Below are 23,771 nucleotides of genomic sequence, written 5' to 3'. Positions count from 1 at the left end.
CATAGACATCACAAGTGAATTAATTTACAAACGGATTCAAAATTAAATCATCTTGAGTCCAGCTCAATGTATCATTCTTTCAATGAATACATCCATGTCTCTACGCGTAGAGTCAACTACTCCAGTAGCCAAGACTAGTCATCTCCGCAATTGGAATTGTAAACGATATAATAATCCTTTTCAATATTTGAATCAAATGCTCACTTTGATTCTTTTAAGAGATTACAAACTCGTTTAAATTATCTTCTAAAGTAAGTTGTCTTTTTCGCAATGTAAACATTCTTATAGTGCCACTTATCATCAGTTTGAACTTAGACAATCAAAAGAGCTAATATTTTCTTGTCATAATTTTACTATTAATGTAAAATATGAAAGAAAGAAATACAAAAGACATAATAGTGAAATGTGAAGTTAACTTTATTTATTCATCGTTTAAATAAATAGAAAACAGTTACATGTTTACTACAATATGGACACATTTCCCAATAGGTGTTGCTGGGACAAGTACCTTCAAGAGAGTCATTATGAGTGATAGAGATATTGGGTGGTGGCTCTTGAGAAGAAGTTTCACCATTTGTGTGAAGATCATGCGAGTCTACAAGAGTGTCAAAGTGACTTGCATCAGTTGAGTGAGAAGTAGAGGATGATGGCAGAGGAGGCGGTGCTAAGGTGCCAAAATGAATAGTATGAAAAGTCAATTGAGATGAAGAAGCCATAAGAAGATGAGGTAACTTAAACTCGATGGAATCATTAGCCTCCTGATATGATTGACTAGTTGCAAAGGGAAAAACATGCTCATTGAATAGAACATGTCTGGAAATATAAATTTTACCCAAGTCTTTGTCGAGACATTTGTATCCATGATGCATTGGGTTGTAACCCAGAAAAATACAAGCTTTTGAGCAAAAATCCAACTTGTCAGGCTTAAATGGAAGAAGATGAGGAAAACATTGATATCCAAATGCCCACAGGAATTCGTAGTTTGGTTTCCTACCATAGAGTTTTTCATGTGGTGAGATTTCACTAGGAACATTGGTCGGGAGGCGAATTATAAGGTAGACGGCACTGATCAAAGCATCAGTCCAGAACCTAAAAGGAAGATTTGCTTGAACTAATAAAGTGGTACCCGTCTCAACAATATGTTTATGTTTTCACTCAACAATGTCATTTTGTTGAGAAGTATGAGAGCAAGTGATACGATGTTGGATTCCACAATTTGACAAGTATGAGGTGAAGTTTTTAAATTCACCTCCCTAATTAGTTTGAATAGCAACAATGTGAGTAAAAAATTGATTATTAACAAGTTTCTTAAAGAGGTCAAAGGCAATAATGGTTTGATCTTTCGATTTCAGTAAATACAACCAACAATTCCTTAAAAATACATCAATACAGGATAAGTAATAACGGTAACCAGATGAAGATTCATGAGTTGGTCTCCATAAGTCAACCTCAACTAACTCAAAGGGTTTGGTATAGGTAGTAGTAGAGCTAGTGAAAGGTAGATGATGACTCTTCTTCATGCAGCATGCCTCGCACAAAGGAGTGTGTTGATGTACAAATTGAGATTTGTTGCACTGCTTCATGACTTTATTTTGCACCTCAATTGAATGATGGCCAAGACGTTTATGCCATAACCAAAATTTAGGAGACAAAGAAGATAAAAGAAATACTAGCAACATCCATAACAATAGTTTGTAGCAGCTGTGGAGTAGTTGGTGTAGCAAGAAAGTGATCCAGACTATTCTATTTCATGTAATACAAGATGACCTCATTTGTGGATTTATCCTTAACAAGACAATAACCAGAATGGAATTCAAAATAAACCAAGTTGTATTTGACAAACTTTAAAACAAAGAGCAAGTTGTGAGAGATAGTGGGCAAATGTAATAAGTCATTTAACAATAGTAGCCGAGAAGTAGAAGGTATAATAGAAATGCCAATATAGTTAATTGAAAGAGAAAAGCCATCACCTACGATAACCTTACTAGACCCAATGTAGGGACTATTAACCAAGAGATTGACAAGATTGTTAGTGATGTGGTGAGAGGCTCTAGAGTCTGGGACCCAAGTTTGCATTATGGGTGGAGTAGTGGCAGTAGAGTGAGCAGTTGGGACTTGAAAGTTTAACGCATCGTTGGAGGTAACAGAGGTAGAAATAGTAGTGCTAGAGCTCATTGAGTCAGAAGTGGGATGTTGAAAAATGGATAATACCCATCAGATGAGGTGAAAGCGTGTGAGGAAAATTCATAGTTTGGGGATTGACACTGTAGATGCAGATATTTGCAATAAGGTTGACAATTGCTGGTTTAGTTGGAGTAGAAGATTGGATGCCTAGAAACGATTGGTTAAAGCAATAGTAATAATGGTCTACAAGATGTCTCATATTGCCACAAAGTTGGCATTGCAGGTAATAAGTGGTTCTACCTCTACCACGATTGAAATAAAGAAAACGTGGCCTGGGAACAAAGTGGGTGGGGGTTACTAACCCTGAGAAGTGGGCTTGACTAGAAAAGGGAGAAGAGAAACCAGATGAGCTAGAGGTAGGAAGCTTAAGGCGCAAGGTAGAGTCAATATTTATAAGGAAGGGAGCTGTAACTTGTGTTGTGTTAATAGACATAGGGAAGCGGAAAGGTTCTTAAAGTCGAGACTCAGCATCTATGAGGATAGATGCTACACGATCGAAGGTATATGGTTCATGGCTAGAGGTGATAACAGCTATGAAAAAGTCATGGTCATGGGGTAAGCCATTCAAGATGGCTGAATTGTGCTCAATGGCCGAGATAGGGCTGCTACACGCAGCGAGAGTGTCACAACCTTCTCTAATCTGAGGAAGATAATCTCGCATAGAAAGGGCACCTTTTTGGAGGGAGTGAAGCTTGCAATAAAGATGCATCACCTTGGTTGTAGAAATAGTTGAAAATAATTGAGTCAAGGTGGACCAGATACAAGCTGCGGTTTTTGCACCAACAAGTTGAGACAAGATATTGGGGCTCATCGTGGACAAAAGCCATGAGGCAAGTGCACAGTCTTGTTTAACAAAGAGAGTATAAGCTTCATTTGGGACAAATTTGCCAAACTCAGTGATAGTAAATTTTGAGGGTGGGAAGGTTGAGATGTCAAGGAAATGCTCCAAGCTATGGCCATGAATGGTAAATAGAACATGTTGTTTCCAGAGAAGATAATTTTTTTCATCCAATTTGAAATTAACATGCTTGGTGGAGAAGAAAGATTCATTTTTATCGCTAAAAAACTGAGGAAAGGGAGCAGATTCATCAATAATATCAGTCATGATGAACAAGGGAGGGGGATGGTAGTCATGATCCAAATTGGCTCAAATACCATATAAGCGATACACAGATAAACATGAAAAATAAAGGCAAAATGATTATTATTCAGGAAAACCATGTCTCTACAGCAATGAATGGGTAACTTTTAAATAGATTCATAAAATGTCCTTTCTTTTTGGCAAATTTGAGAATAAATCCAAAATATGTTGCAACCACCTTGTAACGTGGCAATGATCTAGCTATGAGAATATATAACTCATTCACAATTCTTGCTATTATGCATCTAACATGTCAGATTCTTATTTGGCACATTATGATATTATTGGTAGACAACAAAGGAGAAGACTAGAGAGGACCCTAAAGTATTTAGCACAATTGTAGGTGGTGATTAGACTGGTATAGAAAGACTTGGTAAAAGGGAGAACAAGGCTAAGAAGATAATTAAAATGAAAAGAATACAAAAAGAGTTAGAAAGTTTTCCTTACTAAAATAGTTAAAAGTCCTTAAGTAAGTGTAAGAACTCTTATTTATAGGTGTAGTAACTTAATCATTAAGTATGAATTAATGAGGAATATTGCCAATTGCTTAAGGAGTAAATGCTTTGTTTTGATAAGAGTTTGAATTGTTGACAATGGTGAATAGTGAATAAGAGTTTATTATGTTTTAGAAAAGAAAGAGAAGGAGAAACACACAATACCACATAAAAGGTTAAAAGAAAACCCTTAATTAATTTAATATTTAATACACCAAGTTAAATCCATAAAACATGCTAATAGTGAAGCTAACCCAAGAACTTTGTCATATTTTTAGCTTATCTAAATTTTTATGTCTCGATGAAATAATACATAGGGAAACATCTTTTAAGGAATACTTATTGAAGATGAAACTTCCCATGATAATTTTGTTTTATAAGTGAGTTGTTTTATAAAGGTACTACTCTGGTATGATGTTCTTGGAAGAGGTAATCCCGAACAATTAATAGCTATTCTTGAATAACAATTGCTCTAAAGATAATTGTTCTTTTTTTATATATACAATAATATGAGTTGGGGATGGAGATAACACGGTTTGAATCTGTGCCAAACGGGTGTCTGACAAGAGTTTTAACTACTATCTTATATATGTCAAGGCCTAAAGATAATTGTTCTTGGTAAAGCTATTCATGGTAGAAGTTGTCATGAACATAGTTATCTTGAGCAATAGTTTTAATCATATGTTGTTCCAAAAGGGATATTAAGTAAAACATTTTGAATGCTTCTTCCAAGTTAACTTTGTTACTATGCTAAGGATTAAAATTTGTTGCAAATAAACTTATTTATCTCTAAAAAAGTATTAGTAACCCAAACTAAGTATAAAAAGCTTAAAAATAATTTAATATTTAATATTTAATATTTAATAGTTATATTTAAGCAATTTATTAAGTAGGTGTCACCTTTAATTGGGACACCAACTTAATTATGAAATTATAGAAAGATCTTTTATTTTAATTATAAATAATATTATTATAGTGTCACTTTTGTCTTTTCATATTTTTATATTGTATTTAAATAAAAATTACAAATTCAATGATCAAACATGTGTTTAATAGTATTAAAACAAAAGTTTATTACTACTCCACCAATGTTCATTATTGAATATATTTTAATAGCATTAAAACGCATGTTTAATAGTAGGGTAATTTACCTAGTTGGTCATCCAATTACCAATATTTAAAATAATTCACTTTCATTTAATTGAGGTTGATGTTTTGAAGTTTAAAATTTCAATTTTGAAAAAAAATAGAACTTATGACAAGGAGGTAAACAAGCACAATTTAACAATTTTGATGCATTATTTTAGTTTCTACCGTTTTTCACTTTAATTCTTAATTTTTTACCCAAATCAATACTTAAAAATATTTTTTTCAATAACCAAAAGAAAAGTGTAAACATGATGTAATTTGTATAGCTAATCATTAAAAATTTAACGCTTGGATGATTAAAATAAAAACACCTTAAAAGTTAATTGATAAAATTGTAAGAATTTCATTTTAAATAACAAAATGAAAGTGTCTTAAGTGATTAACTAGATAGATCACCTTTAATAATATTAAAATACAAATTAAAAATATATTTTTAACATTAAGTACTTATAACAAAATCTACTATTAATTTAATTTTCTTTAATTCTATGAATAATCTCCTCTATACATATTCTGTAACATCTTAATAATTTAAGCTAGACTTATCCATAAAAAGAGGGTAGAATCATATAGGGTAGTTGTGTCATTAAATAAAAGATAAACTATTAAAATAGTCGTTTTTATTTGTCTTAGGTTACATTTTAGTCATTTATATTTGAAATATTACGATTTAATCACTTACGTTATTATTTGATTCCTTCCAAACAATAGTTCGATGTGGCAGTTAAAATGGGGTTAAAATGCCAACGTAGATGTCCAACCAAGTAAATTAATTGATTTTTTAATTAAATAAATTTAATTAATTGAATTTTTTAAATTAATTAATGCAAAATATTAATTTTGTTTTCTAAAATAATCAAACTAATGCATCAGATTAATCCTTTAACAGGAAAAAAAAGAATCCTTAGTCTCCTTTTTGTTTTAGTTTTCGCTTCTATTTTGACTAAAAAAAACCATCTATTTTTATAGTCATCTTTGTTGAATTGAAACAGTAGAAATCAAATTGAGTGCTTCATCAATCGGTTGTTTTTTTATTCAAAATAGAAGAACAAATGATCGATTCAATGGAGGGTCCAGGCATGAATTACAACGAGTAAGAAATTTTTTGTTCTTTACCTGGATTTTGGGTTTAGATATTATAGTATTTATTTTTTTGCAAAAAGATGATCTATCTTTTCATGTTTTTCTATATATGTACAAACAGAACGACATACTTCATCTTTGTTTGTTTGTGTATTGTGGGCAACCACAATATCAAGTAAGTATAGAGGTTGGTGCGCTGTTTTTTTCTTGTTCTTCTTCAATGTCTTTCTGCTCTTCTTCTTTTCTCTGATGGTAACAAAAAAAATTTTAATGTTGCTTCTTTTTAAATCGGAGAAAATTGGATTTTAGGGCAAATTTCTGTATTCTATATTTATATTAAAAAATTAACTTTTCTCGTCCCAGCTAGGCATCCACGTTGGCATTAACGGTAGAGTGACCATTTCGTAACAAAACTTCAATGTAAGTGACTAAAACATAACATTTCAAACATAAATCATTAAAATGTAATTTGAGGCAAACAAAATTGACTATTTTGATAATTTACCCTTAAATAAAATAAAACCATAGAGGTCATAAGATGGCAAAATCGGAACTTAAATTATCACGCGAGGGTCTATATAATGAAACTGGGTTTGCCAAGCTGCTCACCAGTCTACCATTCAAAACCATTGGGTTATCAGTCTTTCATAATTGTATTTCCTCATTTCTTCACTGATTTCAAAGAATGAAGTGAAAATCGATGTGCATTGAGTGACAGATTCTTACGGTAACAGAGCTTTCAAGTTTCAGGTGAATACTACTCTCTTCTTTCTTTCTTTTTCTTCGGTTTTTTTTCTCTGAAGTAAAGTTTTCTGTTTGGTTACTAAGAAAATCACCAGATAGCAAAAAAAAAAAAAGTATAATTTCCTTTCGTCTTAAGAAAGTAAGGTTTTCATAGTAATTATGAGACTGAAACGGATATTCATCCATGCGTTTCGAAGATAATTGATTCTAAGCTTTTCTGAGTGGTTGAGATCGTAAATTTGAGGCGAGTTTGAGGGCAGGGATGGAACTAGACCCAAAAAAGTTTGCATCGGAAATCTTGCTTTCAGTTACTCCTGTAGGGAGGAACGTTGTTGAAGTGCGTTGAAAAAGTAGAGTAATTTATTTGAAAAAGACCCTAATGGCCGCAACCTCTGCCAACTTCTCTCTTATTAAGATATGCAGTGCAATCCGTTAATAGAATGATGGTGAAATAAAGCAGGAGGTGAGATTTTTGTTTATAGGAATGGAAGGGTTTGTTTTTTGAAGAGTTACAATTTACAAATATTTGTTTTTAAATATATAGTCAAAATGTAATTAAGAGATTGGAATATATATAGAGAGAGAGAGATTTAAAGCCCGCATTCACCTTATAATTACTTACACTAATATTAATTAAGAAAATATTTACACCTTATCCAACGTGTTGTATTGCACATGAAATTAGATTCATTATATTATTTTATTATCATAGTTAATATAGTTCCTACGTATGAAAAGGGCCACACGTATCGTGGCTGAACTTTAAAATTTTAATGATCTTTCTTTGACCAATTAAGCTATCTTAGTCAAATTATGATATTGTTATTAACCCTCACAATCTTTACGCGTTTCATATATTTTTACTACATACCAACTCCAATTTCTTTTATTGAAATAATGCATGTATTTTTTTTTATAAAAGAAATAACGTATGAATCATTTAAGTCTTTAATTTTATAATATTAGTGAGTAGTATTAGAATTAGATTAAAATTTTAAGTTAGAAGTTGGAATTAGATTTTTGCTAGGACAAGGAAAACTTGAATTTCGGTATAGAATTACTTCCTAAACTAATTGGTACCGTATACAGGTGAACTGAAATTTATCAATTGCAAATTGGTTGGTGTTATCGGTACTGGTACAATATGGCGACGAATGCTACAACATCAAGCCAATGTCATCCAATGAAAGCTACATCGAACGGGGTGTTCCAGGGTGATAACCCTTTGGATTTTGCACTCCCTCTCGCCATCCTTCAGATATGTATTGTGGTTGCACTCACTCGTATTCTTGCGTTTCTTCTTAAGCCTCTACGGCAGCCTCGTGTCATCGCCGAGATTGTGGTAAGTTCCTCTTTTCAGGTTTTATTTTCCACCTATGCAAATAACAATAGGGGGAGAATTTAATGGCTTGGAATCTTTTTCTTGCAGGGTGGAATATTACTTGGTCCATCAGCTCTTGGAAGAAACAAAAACTACCTGAATACAATCTTCCCAACTAAGAGCCTTACAGTGTTGGATACTATAGCCAATCTTGGTCTCCTTTTCTTTCTATTTCTAGTTGGCCTAGAGTTGGATATGAAATCAGTTCGCCGCACCGGAAAAAAGGCTCTTTCTATAGCAGTTGCAGGGATTAGCCTTCCTTTTATCCTAGGAATAGGAACATCATATGCCCTTCGTGCAACTATCTCAAAGGGTGTCGATGAAGCTCCGTTTCTCGTCTTCATGGGGGTTGCTCTTTCCATCACTGCCTTCCCTGTCTTGGCCCGTATTTTGGCTGAACTAAAGCTTTTAACCACTGATTTAGGCCGAATGGCAATGTCAGCTGCTGCAGTCAATGATGTGGCTGCATGGATTTTACTAGCTCTTGCCATTGCCTTATCAGCGACAGACAAATCTCCCCTTGTATCATTGTGGGTTTTCTTGTCTGGCACTGGTTTTATCGTTGGATGTATATTCATTGTCCCTCCTATATTCAAATGGATGATTCAACGTTGCCCTGAGGGTGAACCGGTGAATGAATTGTATGTATGTGCAACTTTAACAGCAGTTTTGGCAGCAGGCTTTATTACAGATCTTATTGGAATCCATGCCTTGTTTGGTGCATTTGTAATGGGAGTTCTTGTCCCCAAAGAAGGTCCATTTGCTGGTGCCCTAGTGGAGAAAGTTGAAGACCTTGTTTCCGGCCTCTTTCTTCCTCTGTATTTTGTGTCTAGTGGATTGAAAACAAATATTGCCACAATTCAAGGGGCTCAGTCTTGGGGCCTCCTTGTTCTAGTCATCATTACCGCATGTTTTGGAAAGATAGTCGGCACTGTCTCCGTTTCCCTTCTATGCAAGTTGCCTTTCAGTGAGGCTTTAGCCCTCGGGGTCCTTATGAATACAAAAGGTTTGGTGGAGCTCATCGTTCTCAACATCGGTAAAGACAGAAAGGTAAAACTTGATTAAACTTGATTACTTATTTGAGATTGGATTGGTCTCTATGTTCATTTCGTTTATATATAAAAACTTAGTTAATCAATGTTTTCAAATTGATATTTGGCAGGTTTTGAACGATGAAACATTTGCAATCATGGTTTTGATGGCCGTCTTTACAACTTTTTTAACTACTCCGCTTGTGATGGCGGTATATAAGCCAGCTAAACGACAGGGTAAAGGAGACTACAAACACAAGACAATTGAAAGGAAAGAGAGTAATTCTCAGCTTCGAATACTGGCCTGCTTCCACAGTTATAGAAACATTCCCACTATGATTAATCTCATTGAGGCTTCACGTGGTACTGAGAAAAAGGAAGGACTATGTGTTTACGCGTTGCATCTCATGGAGCTCTCAGAAAGGCCATCCGCCATACTTATGGTCCATAGGGCAAGAAAGAATGGGTTACCGTTTTGGAATAAAGGCACACAATCAGATGGTGATCAAATTGTGGTGGTTTTCGAGACTTTTAGGCAACTAAGCCGAGTGTCGGTCCGCCCGATGACGGCAATCTCATCCTTATCTAGCTTGCATGAGGATATCTGCGAAAGTGCAGAAAGAAAAAGGGCAGCCATGATAGTTCTCCCCTTCCATAAGCACCAGAGGGTGGACGGAACATTCGAGACGACTCGAACTGATTATCAATTGATCAATAAGCGAGTTCTCGAAAACGCACCGTGCTCGGTCGGCATCTTAGTCGACCGTGGTCTAGGTGGAAGCACGCATATATCGGCAAGCAACGTTGATTCCATCATAACCGTCTTGTTCTTTGGTGGAAACGATGATCGTGAAGCACTCGCTTACGGTGCACGTATGGCCGAGCACCCCGGCATCAGTCTAACCATTGTTCGCTTCTTACCAGGCCCCGAAGTTTCGGGTGAGATTGTCACAACAGATATAAGCACAAGCGACGAACAATATTTAATGGAATTCAAGAACAAGATCTCAAATGACAAGTCAATAAGTTTCGAAGAAAGAGTGGTAAGAAATTCCACGGAAACCATTGAAGCGATTGGAGAATTCAACCGATGCAACCTATTCGTGGTGGGCCAAATGCCTGAAACTCATGTGACTGCCAAATTGAACGCAAAGAGCGAATGCCCTGAATTAGGGCCAATAGGCAGCCTATTGACTTCCCAAGAATTCTCAACAACGGCATCTGTTTTGGTGGTGCAACAATATAAAATCGCAAAGAAATCGCCTCGTCCGTCAATATCTTCTACAAAGGTTGCAGTTGCAGCGATTTCCAACGAAGATCTAGAAAGTGCTTGATCGATGAAAAACGTTTGCTCTGCCTTGTTAATAACGTATGATGTACAGTATGGTGACGAAGATAAACAATCATGATCGTGATAATTAAATGGAACAATAAATTGGCTGTTACTTTATCATGGGATTACAAACCATGCCAATACCTTTCGTCGAATATACATCCTGTTAGCATGTTGCTATTTTCATCACTTGTATATTATTTTACTATCTATATTCACTCGCCCCTCCCATTAATATATATTTTACAAAATAAAGTACACAAATATCTTAAGAAATAACCATATGTCACATTCACAAGTGAATACCTTCAACACTTCTTTTATTATAATATTAAATCATTGTTGAAAAAGAAGCGTTTATAATTGAAGTTTTATTTACTTTTTCATTCAAATAATAACCTATTTCTTACAATTATTTATGTGACATTATTATTTTAGATTTTTTCACTTTTCTAATATATTAATTTTCAACTATTATTTTAATTTTTTACTTATATTATTTTTAAATTCTTTTAAAAAACTTAATATAAAGTATTTTAATTATTAAATAAAATAGCACAAAAATGAAACTACTAAACAATAATATAAAAGCATAAGCATTCCTTTTATAAACTATAAAAAATATTTAAATTAACTTAAATTCAATTAAATGTATTTATTTTTATAAATTCTATTTATTTTGTACTAATATAATCCTTATCCCATTTCATAATACTAATTAAACATTTTAAATTATTATTTTTTGTGTAAACTATTAAAATAGTCATTTTTGTTTACTTTAGGTTACATTTTAGTCACTTATGTTCGAAATGTTACGTTTTAGTCACTTACGTTATCGCGTTGTAACATTAAAGTCATTGAGTCATTAATTGCTGTTAACAGTGTAATAGTAAGCTGACGTCGCACGTTAAATCATTATTTGAAACAAAAATTCTAGGTTAAATTATACAATCGCTCCCTATATTTTTTCATTTTGAGCAATTTAAATTTTTTTTTTAATTTTTTTAACATTTCTTTTTTTTCTTTATTTTCCATTCTCTTCTGCTCCTCCTTCTATTTTCCTCCCTTCTCCATTTCTTTTAACGTAGTTTTTCTATGTTTTCCTTTTGCTAAAACTAGTCCCTATACTTTTATTTTTTTGAACAAATTAATTTTTTTAAGTGAAGAGAGCTTGTGGACTAATTTTAACAAATGAGAAAAATAGAAAAATCACGCTAAAATAAATGTAGAAAGGAGGAAAACAGAGAGAGAAGTAGAATAGAATGAAAAGTAAAAATAAAAAGAAAGTTAAAAGAGCATAAAAGAAAAAATTAAATTGCTCAAAATGAAAAAATATAGGGATCAATTGTAGAATTTAACTTAAAATTTTTGTTTGAAATAATGATTTAACGTGTCATGTCAACTTACCATTACACCGTTAACGGCAATTAACGACTCAGTGACTAAAATGTTACAACACGATAACATAAGTGACTAAAACATAATATTTAAGATATAAATAACTAAAATATAACCTAAAATAAATAAAATTGACTATTTTAATAATTTACGTTGATAGCGGATTTAACCATCAAATAGTTGGTGCCCAAGACTGTGGTTCCATGTTTTATTTTGACCCGGTCCCTATTCGCATAACAATTAACAAATCAAACATAGATGTTGTTTTCATATATTAAGTATGGCTTAAAAAGTCAAGCTGTTATTAATGAATATAATTAGGAATCTTAAACAATAAATTAATTGTCTGCTATCATAAGAGATTCTACTTAAAGCATCTCATAAAAATATTTCCTATCGCCACCAATAAAAGGTCAAAACTTTTAAAATAAAATGTAAGAATAAAACTACTTCCTTTGAATTGTATGCGGATGTTATTGCGTCCATATACAGAAATGAGAAAGTCATCTAAGACGTAAAAACGAGGTGTTAATACATGAAACTCCTCCATCTATGATTTCATCAGTGAATTATATAATCTTAAAAATAATCTTAAACTTTTCATAAACAATAAAACAAAATCCTAAACTTCATAAATTTTAGTTTTTTCTTTTCCTTTTGGATTTCTTTTATTATTTTTTATTGTTTAGAATTTTTACAATTTTTATATTATATAATATTTTGAAGGTTTCTTTTAGATTTTGTTTTTGAAAATTCAACTAATGGAGGCATGCAATGTATTCAACTATTCTTATTTGTTCATTTTCAAATAATATGACCTCTTACCAATTTAAACATTATTATTATTTGGTGTGGAGGTAAAATATTTAACTCCACAAATCAGAATTGAGAACTTACCATATGTTTTATTTATGTATTTTTTTTTTTTAATATATGTCAATTTCTCAATTATGCTTAGGAAATTAAAAATTTTCACCAATAGTATTACTATTTTTCTTATACCTTTACTAGTAAGCACCTTTGTGGATTCAACCCATCGCCTGATTGTACTCCCAATGTTCTACGCACCCTCATTAAAGGCATGATCCATCGGCCGTCTCTCATAGGTTGTGTAACCTTTATTTATAGCCCACTCTATAGTGTTACATCACAAGCTTATAAGATCACATCATAGCCTTCAACCGAAAACAATGAGGTGACCCATCCACTTTTAGAATGTTCCCACGTAGCACCACAACTCTCCATATAAATATTAGAGGAGAATAACTAAGAGAATATGAATTTTTTTTCTCTCTTCAACTTCTCTCTCCTCTCTTCCTAGCAATTCTCAACCCTATTAGGTTGAGCTAATGCCTTACCTCAGTTGCATTCTGATCCAACATCAATAATTTTCTATTTACTTAAATGGTAAATAAGTTAAGCATTCATTATACAATACGTGTTTCTCTATGATGTTTGAAGATTTGAAGCAAATAAAGTGTTCACGCTTCACTCACTATAAGTTCAAACAAAATTAAAATTTTACTAAGTATCAAAATTACATATAAAAAGGTTAAATTAAAATTTTGATCCACTCAATCATTAAATTTTTATTAAAAGTTTTGTTTTTGCTAATTTTGTATTAAAAGTTCAACTATATATTTGTTAAAATGATGTTATCTCACATTGATCATTTCACGAATTTTATATTTAAATTGGACTTTTCTAATTATTATTAACTGATCTAACAATATTTTTCAACCCAAAATCACATGATATTAACTAATGTTTTTGCTCCTCATCATTTCGTAGTATTTTCATATTAACATTTTTTTGAGTTTACAATCGTCATTAAACTTTCATATTTGTTGATACAATATATCAAAAGGGAGAAAGAAAAAGAGGAGATCAATGTGATGCAAAAGAAGTTGGTTCACCTAAAGAGATCAAGAGTAAAAAAAAAGAAGGACAAGAGGACAAACTGATCAAGAAGACAATTCCTCAAAGTAACTCTAGAATGCTAAAAGATTGATCTCTTCTTCATCGTTCCTTAAGGTATTTATAGATCCTCTAATCCATTGATGTGACGAGGCCAGATAAACATTTAATCCCACTAAATGCATAAAGGATATTCATGGGCATAAATCCATAACAAAATAATGAGGTGGCAAGTAGAATCCTGCCTCCAATAAGTACAGCGACAAGTAGAACCACAGCCTCCCCCCACCATAGCTCAAACCAAACATGGAGCTTAGACGATGCTTCCTCTCCAGAATACTAAATCCATACTTGGGATGCCTTGTGAGAAGATTTGTGCACCTTAGCACCCTCCACATCTCTTTTTTCATTATAGTGCACCTACATTCACCACAAGCCACCGGCTCATCTACATCTCTTAGGTGTTTAAGGATTTGCCCTGTATTACCCCTAGTCGTCGTAGTTCCCCTAGGATTGGTCGTCATCGCCTTGTTGTCAAAGATAGATAACACACTTCGGCCCCTTTGCGACAAAGACCTACCAGTTCTTCCTCATCTCATTGCAAGTCTAACCATTTCTTTTGTGAGATCATAAAAAAGACAATGAAATAAAGAAAATCTTGAACTGCAACCACTGAAAACAAATTTCAAGTAGCAAGTACATGAGAACTTTGAAAAGAAAAAATGGTTTCAGGGAAGACATAAGCCCAGATTTATAGATTTTTCAAAGCTCTTTTACAAACACAGCGTTTTGGGTTTGAAAACCATAACCAATAACATCTAACCACCAACACTGTGTCAGATACTCTTCATCATGGTCACTCTTCTCCAAAAAACTTTGCATTTATCTTAAATATTCTAGAAAGAGTTTAACGCTTTTCCATCTTCTCTGGCGATACAAACCTTAATCAAGATCTAGGTTTTATCTAATGGAAAGCCACTTTATAACCTCCGATTCGTCTCAGGTGAGGGTACTGTTATACCCTTTCGCTACTCATACACATGTCTGCACCAGACACATCATTAACCTCCACATTGGCTCTATCTAAAGTAATGCCTTGGAAGGCCTCCAGCTTCCAACATCTTTTGGTAAAATCACTTTTCTTACTAAAAGGAATTACCCACCCACTCTTAAGTATGAACATTGTCCTAGTGTAAACATGCTCTTGATATAATAAGGAGTCCATTTAGCCACAATGAAATCGTATTGATAAGATCGCATGATATACGTCACATAAATGAACAATAGGACCTTCCTTACAAATACCTTGAGGAACGATGAAAAAGGGATCAATCTTTTAGCACCCTAGAGTTACTCTGTGCAATTGTCCTATTGATCAGCCTGTCCTCTTATCCTTATTCCAGCTCTTGGCCTCTTTAAGTGAGTCGGCCTCTGTTGCACCACATTGATCTTCTCCTTTGTTGTACTTTATATCAACAATATTCACATTTTTTGTCAATATTTCATATTTCATGTTTACATATTTAAAATTTATTTATTTTTTATAGAACCATCAAATATATTTTCAATTATTTTTTATAACACCTTGCCTTTCGACATTCTTAAGGGTTATGTAATATGAATATGATAATATTTCAAAGAAAATGAAAATTTTGTTCTCTTGAACTAATTTTCATGAGTTTTTAATAATAATTATGAATAATTGATAGATGCCAAACACACCAAAAATAAACCCTATAGAGATTGGTTGGACAGTGTTTTCACAATCAGGGCACTTCGTGGGTAGTTTCGTGCCATGGAACTTGCAGTCCTGTGTAAAATAAGTAAAGGGGATTAAAGTATTATGAAATTAAATAAATGAAAATCGAAAACAATAAAACAATAATTCAAAATTGAATTCAAAATTAAATAAGATAACTTGAGTACGACTTCAATCTCGATTTCAGGATTGATAATGGACTATGGATGTCTCCTTGCTCATTGGTAAGCCAGTTATAGTGATTGAGGATGCCTCAACCACCAATTCTTCCTTAATCGTAAATTTATCGCGGGATCACTTGACAATTAACCCTTACCAAAGGAATAACCCTAAAAGCCACTTCCACAGTAGCTTTGCGAACTAGAAGAACCCAACTCTAATTAACGATATTAACTGCGTGAATCATTTAAATTAGATCACTTAATCTCATAGCGTCACTCAGCTGCACTTCCAATCTAACCACGCCAATTTGTTCTTCGGTTAAATAATTCGACGCCAAATTAATTGTACTAATTGTGTATTGTTCCCAACACCGTACAAGAGATCCTTCTTAAAACGAAGCTAAAAATAATATTATGAGACGATCCTATCTCTTGAAACATAAAAAAAAAAAAAAAAATACCAAACAAAAAGAGTTAAGCGCAATTTCGAATCTCACGACTCAATATCAAGATTTGATCCACCTTTGGCTAGAATATAATTTAGTTACTTGTAATTATTAACTAAACAAAGCAATCAAAATCATAAAAAAATTAATGAAAGAAAAAAAAGAAAAGAAAATAGCACAAGCTGCCGGCGTCAAAGCCAAAATTAAAAAGGAAGAAAAAAGAAATATTGAAAAGAAGCTCCAGCCATCCCTTCTTGTTTTTAATTTTACTGAAAATTAATACTTAGTATACTATTTCTACCCAAAATTTTCAAGATAAAACTAAATATTTATTTAAATAAAATATTAGAGATAAAATTTATCTTAATTCAACTTCTAATAAATATCTTTAAAAATAATATATAAATAAAAATAATTAAAATTAAATAGTCCTAAAATTTTAAAAGTTATATGTCAAATTATTACTACTATGTCCAAATCTTCCATGTGACTTTATATTTTCATTTGTTCTCCACATTTTAGACTTACACTGCAGCTACATAGAAATTAAACAATAAACATCAAAATTAATAGTACCTTGTCAAAAAATTTATCAAAATAAAGCGAATAAATATGTCTATTTGACACAATATAAAAATGCCTGATAGATGATGTGCTTGCCTATTTTGATGAGTGTGTATCACTATCAATGTTTGATGGCTCTGACTTCTCATCAATAGAAGATTCACCACTCAGATTTGCAGGCATTGTTGATGTTGACAATTTTGGTGTGTTCCGACTAGAGGTGAGTGTTTGATCAAATTGAGTGAAAATTTTTGAATTAATTGAGTTTATGAGTCTCATTTTATCATCCTAACTCGATTTGTAATTTTTTTCAAATGGAGTCGAGTGAAATGAAATTCTAGTCCAGTCGAATCAAGTAAAACTGTTCGAGTTAAATTAAAAAAAATTAAGCATGTCAAATTAACATCTTGTTACCATATAATTGATATTATTTTAGAGCATATAAATTTGAAACCATATATATTTAAAACTATTTCAAAAAAATAAAGAAAAAATACTTTAGTATGATAAACTTGAATGTTAATTTACTTATTCAAAATCCAAAATTATTTTTTATAATTTTTAACTTTTTTATATATTCTTTAAAATTTTTATTTTATAATTTTAAATATATATTTTGGAATTTTATAAATATTTATATTTTTTTTAAAATTGATTTTTTGGAAAATTTTTAATTTTTTGTTGAGGGTGAGACCAATTTTCTCATTTTTCAAATTAAGCAGGGATCAAAGGGTTACTTACACCATCTTTTATTTGAGTTATTCGAATTATTCGAGTTATTAGAGTTGTAAAGTTCAACTCAACTTCAACTTGACTCGAACTCGAAACTCGAATTACTTATTCAAGTTTACTTGAAAAAATTGAACAACTCGATTCGATTAACTCAGAATTCGAAAAAAAAATTGATTTTTTTAGTCAAATCGAGTTTTACTCACCAACAAATTCCATAATTTAATTAAATTTAGTTTATATTAATAATAATGCTGCTGAAAAAAAATGGTCCTATGCAAGCTGAATAATGCAGCTGTTTAGTTTATCTTAATAATAATCAAACTTGTTATGAACATCAGAACCATTGTTTTAATTAATTAAAACATTTTAACAATTTCTACTTGATTAAGTGTACAAAGTTTTATTTTGTTATTAATTGATGGCATTCTAAACATTATTATGGATAATTGTAGTAATATTTTAAATTTTAATAAAATTTAATATTTTAAATTCTATCGATTTTATTTTATGTCTATTATTTTTATTTTAATGTAGATAATTGTTTTGAAGAATTCGTATTACTATATTTAAATTTATAATAATACAATTACTAAATAAAAATTGTTATAAAATAAAGAGAGATAGAGAGAATAAAGAACAAAGAAAATATGGGAAGCAATAGAGAATGTATTTTATTGATCAATGGGATGATTACAATGCTTCTTCAAAGTCTCTATTTATAGGCATAAGAAGTATAAATGAAGTAGAGATCTAACTGTAATAACTATTAGAATTAGAATTTAAAGTACATCAAAACTTATCTTGATCTTGATGGACATCCACTTAATAAGATATTCATAACACTCCCCCTTGGATGTCCATTGGTGGATAATGTGCTTCGTTAAAACCTTATTAGGAAAAACCCTGTGGGATAAAAAAACCTAATGAAGGAAAAAGAGTACACAATCTTCTATTACAAGCTGCCTCGTTAAAAACCTTTACCAGGAAAACACAATGGGGCAAAACCTAGTTAAAGGAAAAGAGTACAACTTGTTTTTAGACTCCCTCTAATGGCAACATTACATTACATCTTTGAGTCGACGCATTCCAATCTTGAGTAGTAGTTTTTCAAATGTTGAAGTTGGAAATGTTTTAGTAAAAAGATTTGCTAAATTATCACTAAAACGAATTTGTTGAACATTTTTATCACATATTTTCTCAAGATCATGGGTGAAGAATAATTTTGGTTAAATATATTTCGTTCTGTCACCTTTGATGTAACCTCCATTCAATTGAGTTATACATGCTGCATCATCTTCGTATAAGATAGTTGGCATATTTTCCTATAAAGGCAAATTACATATCTTCTAGATATGCTTGGTCAATAACCTTAGCCAAACACACTCTTGACTTGCCTCTTGCATTGCAATTATTTCTACATGATTTGAAGAAGCAGCAACTAATGTTTGCTTTGTTGAACGCCATGATATGGTAGTACCCCCACATGTAAATAAATATCCTGTTTGAAATCGACCTTTATATGGATTCGATAAGTATCCAACATCAACATAGCCAACTAATAGGGATTTTGAATTATTTGAATAAAATAACCCCATATCAATGGTCCCTTTGAATATTTAAATACATGTTTAATTCCATTCCAACGTTTACGTGTTGGAGAAGAACCAAATCTTGCTAAGAAGTTCACAGTGAAAGCCATACCAAGTCTTATGTTGTTTGCAAGATACATCAATGCCCCTATGACACTTAAATATAGTACTTCAAGACCAAGAAACTCTTTATCATTCTCGTAGGGATGAAATTGATCTTTATTCACATCTAACGATTGTGCAACTATCAGAGTGCTTAATGGGTGTGTTTTATCTATGTAAAATTTCTTTAAAATCTTTTCTGTAACGCTCTGAATAACTTATTTCTGATTCTGTATATATCAGACACAATTGTGTATCTGCTTCAGTGGTTAAGTGTTCTGGGTGTGTGTGAAAGGTCTTAGGTTCAAGTCCCATGTTTGCAAATTTTGTTATTTTTTATCCAAGCCTTATCCTTGTGGAGTGGACTTACATAAAATTGTCTGTTAATTCATATTAGTATGAGCCTGCTGGTTCGAGCGGTAAGGGAGTTAGTGTGTTAGGGGTCTTATGTTTGAATCCCTGCAAGAGCGTAGATGATGTTTTTACTCTGTTGACTGATAGAGTTTTGGTGGTGTTGAGATCCTGAGGAAGTGGTTTGTTAGTGTGATAATAGGGAGAAATTAGGAGGATTTGAGTAGTTTCATATTATTTTTCTTTTTGATATTTTCTCTCTATGAAAAACTCCAAAACTTTTTTACGTTCATTTCTGTGTTCTGGCAAAACTCTTTTTGGTTTCCTTGTTTTTGAAATTCCATCGCAATTCTGTCGTTCAATTTCAGTTTTCAGTTCTTCGGTGCCTTTGCGCGGTTTGGTAAGTGTAAGGGGTATTTTCGAGTGGGTTGGAGAAAAATTGTTTTAATTGTTCAATTCAATGCTATTCTTTTCTTTCCGTTGTTGATTTCGAGTTTTGGCAGCATGGAATCGGGAAAAAAGGGGTTCTCCTCTAGCGGAATCATAATCAAAATCGTTCGGGGTGTTGGGGTAAGTGATGGTCGATTGAATGAAATTGTTTTCGATTTTGTAGTTCGATTTAATCATGAATTAAAACTAATTTTAAGCGTTGGTATGTCGATTTTTAGGTTCTAAAGGAGGGCTTGTGTTTGCAATAGCATCAAACCGTACCAGGTGTGTGTTTAATCGCGAAAAATAAAGTTTCGGTGAAAGCCAAAAATGCTTACTGTCAATGCTACACAAGCATGTGAGTGGCCATGTGGGTGACCATGTACGAGACACGACCGTGTGTTTGACGAGGGCATGGTTGTGCGCAAGACACGTCCATGTGATGATGTGGGTGGGGCAGTGTTGGCCACACAGGCTAGGCCAAGTTGGGCGTGTGGGCCCATACGGGCATGTAGGCCCATATTTCTGAAATTTTTCCTAGGGTCGTACAGGTCATTCCAATCGATTGTAGGCCTACCGTAGAGTCGGTAAGGGCTAACCAAACCCTAAAACTATATGATCTGATAGTCTAAAATTCTGCTCTGAGTATGACACTAATATGCATGACTCATTATTTTGTTAAGTATATATATAGGACATCTATATATAAGCATGGTATGCATGATATTACTAAATCTGTTATTTCTGTATCTGTGATTGGGGTGAGTTTTGTATATCTGGAGGAAGTAATTTGTACGGCGACGCTTTGCCTTTATTCTAGCAGCTTGGCTGCACGTTATCTGTAACGTGTCGTATTGACACTATCTAGTATGTATGGATGAGTGGGTGTTTTTAACCTCACATGGTGTGATGGGATGGTCGGAGATGGTGTGTAGAGGATGGGGGTAGGATTTTGCATATCTGTACTGCTTATCTGTATCTAAAACGAACATAAGTCTGAATATGTATCTGACTTTATATGAGTTTACTGTATGTATTGTATGTCTATTTCTGTTGGATTACTCACTGAGTTTGCAAAAACTTACATCTGTTTGTCTGTTCTGTTCAAGTAATCCACAGACTTAGACAGGACGGTACGACGGAGGCTCAGTGGTGACCACTTGATCAAGAACTATTTCACTTAGTAAATTATGTTTTTATTTATAATTTTGGTTTCATTCGAACGTTGTAATTTTTGATACTCTCCGGACTGTTGGTTTTTATGTTGGTTTTGGATGCGTTTTGACTCTTTCATTGCGATGCATAACAGAAAACACGGTTTTACAAAAACAAAGATTTTTTCTGAAAATAGGAACTGGATTTCTAAAATATAACGATTTTAAGACTTCCATTGTAAATTATATTTTGGTAAAAAATGAATTAAATAACATTTTCGAAAATAGATATAAACGAATATGAATTATGAAACTTGAATGATTTGACGAAACAACTCTGTTTTCAAAACCCTACCTTGTGACATCTCCAAATCCGGCCATAACATCTAGGCCTAGTTTGGGGTGTTACATTTAGTGGTATCAGAGCTAGGTTACAAAACTCGGGTTGTGAATTTTGGGTTCCAAAATTGTGTTTCAAAAAGAATATATTTTTAAATAATTTGGTAATTTGAGAAAGTGTGTGGTACACTGAGTGTCTAGCGCCGATCCTGTAAGTGTTTTTGAACTTAGATAGTATATTCTGAAAACACAGTAGATAGTACTTTCTGAAACTGTACTAAAATAGTTAGAAACTGAAACCTCTGAAAACATTTCTGAACTTCTGATAATCTTTACATAAAATATCTGTTAATAAATATTAGAACTGATACATAAAAAATCTCACTCATAGAACTCGAGGACGTGGTATTCGTGGCCGTGGGAGAGGTCGTAGGGGGCTCGAGCTGAGTCTTCTTCTCTGGGCAGTATTCTAAATTTAGACACGAGTGAGACACCGTTTCGCCTGCTACTGAGACTGGGTCTCAAAGTCGTTCGGCTCGAGACGACGCACTGTCCCAAGCCATGTTGAGGGTATTGGAGGGGGTCTCTGGACCCCATTCTGGATTTGGAGGCCATGGGTCAGTGACTGAGCAACTCTGGTCCAATGGTGCTGAGTTGTTTAGGAAAGTCACTGGAGTCGCCCCTACTATAGTTGAGTATTGGTTTGAGGCCACCGAGAGGATCATGAATGATATAGGTTGTACTCCCAAGCAGAAACTTAAGGGTGTAGTCTCTTTGTTTCGCGACGAGGTATATCAGTGGTGGTTATCGATTGAGGAGGGTACTCAGCCTGATCGTCTGAACTGGGATTTCTTTAAGACTACCTTTTTGGGGAAATATGTGGGTGTGAGCTACATTGATGCTCGTAAACGTGAGTTCATGAATCTCACGCAAGGTGATAGATCTGTGGCCGAGTATGAGGCTGAATTTCTGAGGTTGAGCCGCTACGCTCGAGGTATAGTGTTGTCTGAGTATGAGAAGTGTATCCTCTTTGAGAATGATCTAAGGGATAGTTTGAGAGTTTTGATTGCTCCATAGAGGAAGCGAGAGTTTGTAGTTATGGTAGATAAGGCAGAGATCGCCAAAGAGATGAAACGCGTAGAGTGCCAAAATAGAGACCGAGAGAGAGGACAGAATAAGGATTCGAAGCCTTCTAGTTTTGTTCAGAGGCCTAAGAAATGGGCCAGACCTAATGGGCCGGTTAGAGTGAGGGTTCCTGTTGCCCCTACTGATATTCAGCCATTTGGGGATTATGGTAGGCGCCATCCTGACGAGTGTTGGAGGAGGTTAAGGACTTGTTTGAGGTGTGGATCTTTAGAGCACCGTATTATAGAGTGTCCACAGCGAGCTGATCAGATGCAAGCTTTAAGACTGAGTTATGTACAACCTCAGAAAGCAGTTCAGCAGCCACCTAGGGGCTGTGGATCGACTAGGGTGGCAATGGTATGGGCCGAGGATAGAGATCACCGGGCAGAGGTGCTAATCAGACTGAGGCGAGGCAGGCTGCATTGGTTTATGCCGTTCGATGCAGAGAGGATAGAGACGCTCTTGATGTTATCATGGGTACGTTCTTTATGTTTTATGTACCTTATACTGCTCTGATAGACATAGGTTCTACACACTCTTATGTAGCTAGTTATGTTCCTAAAAACCTAGGGATTTCTGTTGAGAGCAATTCTAGTGAGGTTACTGTACTGAGTCCATTGGGGTAGTCTATTCAGGTTGATAGACTTTATAAAAATGTTTCGTTAGAAATATAGGGATGGAGCTTCCGTTTGGGGAGTTCGACTTAATTCTGGTATGGACTGGTTGGTTGAGCACTGAGTTAGCTTGGATTGCACGACTAAGAGGGTTGTTCTAAAAACTAAGGATGGTAAGGAGGTGGTTGTAGTCGGCGAGCGTCAAGATTTTTTGTCCAATGTAACCTCCGCTCTTGTGGCTGAAAAACTGGTTCGAAAAGAGTGTGAGACATTTATGGCTTTCGTCAATATCTCAGTTTCTGAGGGCTCTTCTGCTGGAGATATCGGAACAGTAAAGGATTTTTCAGATGTCTTTCCTGTGAAATTATCGGGTTTACCTCTGAATTGAGAAGTTAAATTTGGCATTGAGCTTCTACCGAGTACAGCTCCGATGTCTATCGCTCCCTACTGTATGGCACCGAAGGAGTTTACGGAGCTTAAGGCTCAACTTCAAGAGCTTCTGGAATAGTGGTTTTATTTGCCCTAGTGTGTCTCCATGGGGGCACCAGTTC

The 23,771-nt window shown here is 33.7% G+C and overlaps 1 protein-coding gene across 1 annotated transcript; it reads left to right on the top strand.

Moving 5' to 3' along the window:
- The first annotated feature begins 6,639 nt into the window (after positions 1-6,639).
- LOC105788251 (cation/H(+) antiporter 18) lies at positions 6,640-10,729 on the top strand. The gene is made up of 4 exons (XM_012615052.2): positions 6,640-6,801; positions 7,885-8,137; positions 8,225-9,226; positions 9,339-10,729. Exons 2-4 carry the CDS (start codon positions 7,940-7,942, stop codon positions 10,539-10,541), a joined length of 2,403 nt encoding a protein of 800 aa, XP_012470506.1. The 5' UTR covers positions 6,640-6,801; positions 7,885-7,939; the 3' UTR covers positions 10,542-10,729.
- Positions 10,730-23,771: the final 13,042 nt, after the last annotated feature.

Source organism: Gossypium raimondii, chromosome 2, assembly GCF_025698545.1.
Source record: "Gossypium raimondii isolate GPD5lz chromosome 2, ASM2569854v1, whole genome shotgun sequence".
In the NCBI taxonomy this organism is placed as follows: Eukaryota; Viridiplantae; Streptophyta; class Magnoliopsida; order Malvales; family Malvaceae; genus Gossypium; species Gossypium raimondii.
The sequence above is the reverse complement of the archived record's forward strand: the minus strand, read 5'-3'. Positions and strand labels throughout refer to the sequence as shown.